Genomic DNA, 8258 nt, shown 5'->3' with positions numbered 1-8258 from the left:
CGGGAAGTGGCGGATGTGCACCGATTACACCGACATCAATAAAGCCTGCCCAAAAGATCCCTACCTGATACCATAAGAAAACATGGCATGCGACTTAACCCCGCAAAGTGTACCTTTGCGGTAGAAGCTGGAAAATTCCTGGGCTTTATGCTCACCCAAAGAGGAATCGAAGCAAACCCAGATAAGTGCTAGGCCATACTTCACATGAAATGTCTAACCTGCGTCAAAGAGGTCCAGCAGCTCAATGGAAGACTAGTGGCTCTGTCTAGCTTCCTAGCTGGATCAGCCTTAAGATCTATCCCCTTCTATACAATATTAAGGAAGGGAAGGAGGTTCGAATGGACCCCAGAATGCGAACAAGCCTTCCAAGATTTCAAGAAAATTCTGGGGCAACCACCTGTCCTTACTCGACCTCGGGAAGGTGAAGAGCTCATACTATACCTCGCCATATGGAGTCGGAAAATAGCCTCAACGTTGGTCAGAGAGGACGAAAGTGGGCAACAACCTATCTACTTCATCAGTAAGGGTTTACAAGGGGCAGAATTAAACTATCAAAAGATAGAAAAGTTTGTCTACGCCCTCATACTCACTTCCCAAAGACTCCGACCATACTTTCAAGCTCACACCATCAGAGTACGAACCAACCAACCCATAAAGGGGATCTTACAGAAAACAGACTTAGCTGGAAAAATCCTACAATGGGTAGTCGAGTTGTCCGAATTCGACATCAAGTATGAAGCTCGGACAGCTATTAAATCCCAGTACGTAGCCGACTTCATCGCAGAGTATACTGACACCCAGGGCACCCTCACAAAGTGGAGCCTTTATATAGATGGGTCCTCAAACAAAACCAGGAGTGGCGCAGGCATCATTTTAGAAAGCGATCAGGGAACCCAAATCTAGCTCTCATTAAAATTTGAGTTTCCTGCCTCGAATAATCAAGCTGAATATGAAGCACTACTGGCTGGTTTGAGGCTAGCTAGGGAAGTGGGGGCTCAAAGACTGACCATCTTTAGTGACTCCCAAGTAGTCATTTCGCAAATAGAAGGGAGCTATCAAGCTAAGGATCCCACTATGAAAAAATATCTTGACAAAACCAAAGAACAGCTCGGACAATTCAAGGGATATGAGGTCCAACATATACCGCGAGAGCATAATGCCCGAGCTGATGCACTCTCAAAACTAGCTATCACCAAACCAGGGGGTAATAATAGAAGTCTCATCCAAGAAACACTCCAAAGTCCATCAACCTTGGAGGAAGAAAAGATCCTAGCCAGATCAGGACAGGATCAAGGATGGATGACTCCCATAATCAACTATCTCAAGTCAGAAACACTTCCCACAAATAAAAAGGAGGCAAAAAGGCTAGTACGAGAAGCACAGTACTACACCATAATACAAGACGTCCTATATAAGATAGGAATCTCTACACCCCTCCTAAAATGCGTCCCGACCTCCAATACAAGAGAAGTTCTCGAAGAAGTCCACAGTGGCATGTGCAGCATTCACCTTGGGGCACGAGCCCTTGCCAAAAAGGTACTCCGAGCCGGTTTCTACTGGCAGACCGTGCAAAGGGAAGCAACAGAGTTTGTCAAGACATACCCACCTTGGCAGAAGCATGCCAACTTCCACATAACTCCACCTGAGGAGCTCATCTGTATTACTTCACCTTGGCCATTCGGAAAGTGGGGACTCGACTTCCTTGGACCTTTCTTCCAAGAATCCGGACAAGTCAAGTTTCTCATTGTGGGCATAGACTATTTCACAAAGTGGATTGAAACAGAGCCATTAGCTAATGCCACAGCCCAAAGATGTTGGAAATTTCTATACAGAAACATTACCACAATGTTTGGGGTCTCATGCTCCATCACCACAGATAATGGTACTTAATTCACCGACATAGGCTTTAGAAATCTGGTAGCTGATCTAAAGATCAAGCACCAGTTCACCTCTGTAGAGCACTCACAAGCTAATGGACAGGCGGAAGCCGCCAACAAAGTCATACTGACCGGGTTAAAACAGAGATTATAGGACGCCAAGGGAGCTTGGGCTGAAGAGCTCCCGCAAGTCTTATGGGCATATCGGACAACACCACATTCAACCATAGGAGAATCACCTTTCCTACTTGCTTATGGAATGGAGGCAATGATTCCAGTGGAAATAGTAGAAGGATCTCCCAGAGTAATCCTCTACAATGAAGAGACCAACTCCCAAATTCAAAGGGAGGAGCTCGACCTACTTTCGGAAGCCCGAGAAAGAGCTCGGATTAGAGAAGAAGTACTAAAGCATCGAATGGCCCTAATGTAACAACCCCGATTTTCGAGTACGCGAGATCTTTTCTGAAAGTACGAATTTCTCCGGAAGATCAGTAAGGGGAAAACCTTTGATATATCGTCAAGTATCTTAATCCTCATTGTCATTATGTTATCCTTAGGTTAGAACCTTTCCCGAGGCAAGCTCGATGATGCAGTCGCGAAGAACCTAGTTTTTGAACCGTATCGGTTAGGAGTTTTAATTCGGTTTTTCGTAAATAGTCTCAGTTTGACAAACCGGACTCGATTTATGAGAGAAGAGAGATAATAGGATGATGTTATCATTATATTAGTATTAGAAGCTTCTTGAATAATATTATAAGGTTACCTGGTCAGTTTTAGTTAAAAATAGAAAACCGGTTTAACCAGGTTCACAATTTACTAGTGCAGCTTAGCACCAGCACTCTTTGATGACTTTAGCAATGCTAAGGCCTCATTATTAGTTAGTCCTTGAATTGCGAATAGGGTTAGGTATTATATGAAAAGTTAAACTGTTTCAGTATAGACTTAATGAACCTATACTTGGGGCAGGCTAACTAATCATACCGAAATTTACATAAGCTTTAAATACATACGTTAAATAGAGGAAGCAGAATAAAGTGAGGAAGCGCAGAGAAAGGAACAAACAGAGCAGAATAAAGAGACAAAGCGAAGAGAGTAATATGATAAAGAGTAGAGGACCTATTGAGAGGTCATCTGTTGCATTAAGGCAACCTCAGAGATATCTATATGTTCATCTACTGCATTGTAGCAGTCAGATAGATAATGGTGCAACCACTGAGAAACGCTTTCCTGCGGTACAGATCCATATTTTATTTCTGTAAGGCAGAGGGGTTATTTCCTACTACAGAAGTACCGTGACCACCTGTTCCATTTCTGTAGTGGCAGAGGGGTTATTTCCTGTGTACAGAAGGTGTGTCGGCATACAACCCTGCAGTGGCAGATGTGTTATTTCCTGCGTGCAGTGGACCCTGTGGTGGCAGAGGGGTTATTTCCTGTACACAGGGGTATAGCCAACAGGAAACCCATATCCGGCTAGTAATGCTGGGTTACGTCGGGAGCGGGTAGAAACCGACAAATGAGCTCATTACCTGCACTAGGACTAGACATGCATCATTCTTGTCTGTGCATTATTCTCTGTTGCATTCCTACTTGTGTTTGATCAATTTCTTTATGTTTGTTTGCTTGAGTGCTATGTCTATGCTTTATTTTCTTGCACTCTTCTGTTTGTGTTCTATTTTCTGTTTTCCCTATCTATTTTAACTACTGTTTACTACTTTACTGTATTCTATTATCCATCTGCTAATCGAATACGAATAAATGAACGTAACTAACAACCCCGACCCTACTAAGAACTCCCCAGTTCTTACCCCTTCTCTCCCTTCCTCCCCCCTCAGATGGAGACGGGCGTGATCTTTTATGAGTTCGAGGACCCTTACGTCTACGAGGATCCGGTACATCACAGTTATTTTATTATGGGTTTGGAGCCTCGTATTAGACGATATGCGTTACCTAATCGAGCTTTTCAACATCCTCTGTCTAGCCCGCATTTTGACCCTGATGCTCCTTACGACTTTCCCTTATCCTGGTTACATCCTGACGCACATGTACATCCTTTTCCTGATAATCCTGAGCACCCTATACCAGCTCAACCTTTGAATGAGGCGGTACCTGAGCCTATCATTCCTGATGAGCCTGAGTTAGCTGATGACTACGTACCTGTGATACCACCAGAGTGCGATTTTCCCCCTGAGCCGATCCCCGACTTTCCACAGCCTGATGAGCCAGCACTACCAGACGGTGGGGTAGCTCCTATATACGCGAACGGACCTGTGCTCGCGAATGGTTTTGTACATAGTGACAGCAGTATTTCTGGTGGATCTGAGGACATAGTTGCAGCTGTGGACGATGAGGAGGAGGAGGATCCTGAGATAGAGATAAAGCAGGATAAGGAGATGGACGAGCCTCACGGCGATTCTCCGAACGGCCACGTGTAGATATAGCTTGACTGCAGAAGGGGCATTCTTTTGATGACACTCTAGTCTGACATTATCTGTTAGGATTTTGTTATAGTGTACATGATGTATATTATCAGTTGTGTCTCTATGTTTCTTTATGCCGCTTTTCTGTTACTCCCAATATATGCTTGTTTATTTTACCTTGTTATCCGCAACGATACGATATAAAATAAAAAAAAAAAAGCTACCCGTAAAATTGGCATCGCTCTAACAAGGAACAGGCTCATATAGTAAATAATAGTTAATAATTAAGAGGGATAAGTTAGTAACACTTAGCTTCTTGTATGACCATGGCATACTGGGAGTTGGGTCGTTACAATTTGGTATCGGAGCAGTTCGTTCCCAATAGAGCCTGGGGAGTGGACTGACTATGCTTCATTGCATACTCTGTTGTGTGTCTCATGCTTATAGGATATCTATGTGATATGTGTTGCATGATTGTCTCTGTGTTTTCATTCTGGGAGTGTTCACACTTGACTTGAAGTGTTAAGACTGATCACCTTAATAATGATTGTTTGGTGTGAACAGGACCACAATGGGTTCACGGAGACGAGGCGTACGGGAAGGAATTCCTAATGATAACTACGAGAGGGAGCAGGAGACGTTTATGACTACCATGAATGCGGTGGCTGAGGCAATGCGTGAGGCTGCAGTAGCAGCGGCTAGGGCTGTTGATCGTCTTGGAGTGAGAAATGAGAATGAGAATGAGCATGGGGAAGATAGTGGAAATGATGAGAATAACTTGGGGCATCTCGAAAGACCTATGACCCTTGCGACTTTTCTGAAGGTTAAACCGCCTAAGTTTAAAGGTACACTCGTGGCGACTGATGCTGACAACTGGTTTCGAGCTATTGAACGATCACTGCGAGCGCAGCATGTTTCGGAAGGCCAGCACGTGGAGTTTGCTACTTATATGCTGGAAGGAGAAGCTGAGCATTGGTGGCAGGGGATACAGCGACTGTTGCAACAAGGTGAAGGCAATATTCCTTGGAATATTTTTAAGGATGAATTTTATAAAAAGTATTTTCCGAGGGCAGCTCGTGATGCTAAGGAGATGGAACTTATGCAGCTGAAACAGGGTAACACAACTGTTGCAGAATATGCCCGTAAGTTTGATGACTTGTGCCGTTTCTCTAAGATCTGCCAAGGGAATCCTGCTGACTTTGAAGAATGGAAGTGTTTGAAGTTCGAAGGGGGCCTTCGTGAGGATTTGATGAGTTCAGTAGTTCCATTGGAGATACGAAATTTTGCCGAGCTGGTTAATAAGTGTAAGTTAGTGGAAGAATGTGCTAAGAAGGTAATTGCCTCTAAAGCAAGTCGTCAAGGATTTCCACCAAGGAACTACAATAATTATAATTGGCAACCACGAAGGACATACTTTATATCGGAATTCTGTAAGAGTTGCATTAGATGGGAGTGATTGTAAGGGGTACGTTCTGTTAGCGGCTAGCTCAAATGATAGTGAACTAAGCTTAGAACGAATCCGAGTGGTGAAGCAATTTCCTGATGTTTTCCCGGACGACATACTTGAGTTTCCTCCTCAGCGAGAGATAGAATTCAGCATTGAACTTGTACCTGGAACCAGACCAATTTCCATAGCACCGTACCGGATGTCACCATTGGAACTTGCAGAGTTGAAGAAGCAGTTGGATGAGCTACTTGGAAAGAAATTTATTCGTCCCAGCGCATCACCTTGGGGAGCTCCAGTATTGCTAGTAAAGAAGAAGGATGGTGGAATGCGACTTTGCGTGGATTACCGGTAGTTAAATAAAGTCACTATCAAGAACAAGTATCCACTTCCACGAATAGATGATCTAATGGATCAGTTAAAAGGTGCAACTGTGTTTTCGAAGATTGATTTGCGATCGGGCTATCACCAGATTCGAGTGAAAGAGTCAGATATACCGAAGACTGCATTTACGTTATATCACAGGGAGGAATTGCAGTGGATCCTTCAAAAATTGAAGCAGTAGTGCAATGGGAACCACCTACGACCGTTACAGAAGTTCGGAGTTTTCTCGGACTTGCTGGATATTACCGGAGGTTCATCAAAGGATTTTCACAGATAGCCTTACCTCTGACTTACCTTACACGAAAGGAAGTTCCGTTCGTTTGGACGGCTGAGTGTGATAGAAGTTTCAAGATGCTTAAGGAGAAGTTAACAACTGCACATGTATTAGTACTACCCGACCCACAGAAACCTTTTGAAGTATACTGTGACGCTTCTCATAAAGGACTTGGATGTGTGCTGATGCAAGACAAAAATGTGGTGGCTTATGCTTCCCGGCAGCTAAGACCTCATGAACGAAATTATCCGACGCATGACTTTGGAGTTGGCTGCAGTAGTGTTTGCTCTGAAGATCTGGAGGCACTATTTGTATGGCGCTCAGCTAGAAGTTTTCTCTGACCACAAAAGTTTAAAGTATATCTTTGACCAGAAGGATCTTAATATGCGACAGCGAAGGTGGATGGAGTTCCTGAAGGACTATGATTTTAAGTTAAGCTATCACCCAGGAAAAGCGAACGTGCTGGCAGACGCTTTGAGCAGGAAGAATTTGAATATCTCTTGGATGATGATAAAGGAAGAAAAGTTACTCGCAGAATTTGAGGACCTTAAGTTGGCTATGACTGAGACATCAAGTGGAGTCCGTTTGGCCCAATTGCATATAACACCAGATTTTAAGATTAGGATTCAGCAAGCACAAGCACAGGATTCAGAAATGATGACGATGCTAAGACGGATGAAAGTAGAGGAACCAGAAGCTGTAAGACTAGATCGTAGCAGCCTCTGGAGATACAAGAACAGAATTTGTGTGCCTAGCTCTGGAGATTTGCGGCAAAGGATTCTTGCAGAAGCTCATCAAAGTAGATTTTCTATGCATCCTGGAGTAACAAAGACGTATCAGGATTTGAAACAAATGTTCTGGTGGCCGGGCTTGAAGAAAGAGGTAGCTGATTATGTCTCAAAATGTTTAACCTGTCAGAAGGTGAAGGTGGAACACCAGAAACCGTCAGGAACCCTGCAACCCTTAGAAATACCACAATGGAAATGGGAGCAGATCACTATGGATTTTGTCACGGGATTGCCAAGGACCTCAACTGGACACAATGCCATTTGGGTAATTGTAGACAGGTTGACAAAATCAGCGCACTTCCTTCCGATTCGAGTTGACTATACATTAGAAAGGCTGGCACGGATATATATTCAAGAAATTGTACGATTGCACGGAATACCTTCATCAATTGTTTCAGATCGAGATCCGAGGTTTACTTCCAGATTCTGGGGAGCTTTCCAGAAAGCATTGGGAACAGAATTGCATATGAGTACAGCATACCATCCTCAAACAGACGGACAATTAGAGCGGACAATCCAAACATTGGAAGACATGTTAAGATCTTGTGTGATGGATAACCAGGGCAGTTGGGATAGGTATTTGCCATTGGTCGAGTTCGTCTACAACAACAGTTACCAACAAAGTATCGGGATGGCACGATATGAAGCTCTCTATGGAAGAAGATGTCAGACACCATTGTGTTGGAATGATGACGGAGAAGCCAGTGTCTTAGGTCCAGACTTAGTGCAAAAAACTACTGAGAAGATAAAGGGGATTCGCCAGAAGATCCAGACAGCACAGAGCCGTCAAAAGAGCTATGCCGATAATAGACGTAGACCCTTAGAATTTAGTGAGGGAGACCATGTCTTTCTTAAAGTAACCCCGACTACTGGAATAGGTAGAGCCCTTAAGACTAAAAAGCTTAACCCCCGATACATAGGACCTTTCCAAATACTTAAAAGAGTCGGTCTAGTAGCTTATCAAGTAGCCCTTCCTCCATATTTGTCAAACCTTCATGATGTTTTTCATGTCTCGCAACTTAAGAAATATATTCCCGACGAGAGTCATATTTTACAACCAGAGACAATACAGTT

General features: G+C 43.6%; 1 protein-coding gene across 1 annotated transcript; it reads left to right on the top strand.

Annotated features, from left to right (window-relative positions):
• LOC110265309 lies at nucleotides 4947-5750 on the top strand. The gene is made up of 3 exons (XM_021108245.1): nucleotides 4947-5015; nucleotides 5118-5225; nucleotides 5352-5750. Exons 1-3 carry the CDS (start codon nucleotides 4947-4949, stop codon nucleotides 5748-5750), a joined length of 576 nt encoding a protein of 191 aa, XP_020963904.1.

This window comes from Arachis ipaensis, chromosome B08, assembly GCF_000816755.2.
Source record: "Arachis ipaensis cultivar K30076 chromosome B08, Araip1.1, whole genome shotgun sequence".
Lineage (NCBI taxonomy): Eukaryota > Viridiplantae > Streptophyta > Magnoliopsida > Fabales > Fabaceae > Arachis > Arachis ipaensis.
The sequence above is the reverse complement of the archived record's forward strand: the minus strand, read 5'-3'. Positions and strand labels throughout refer to the sequence as shown.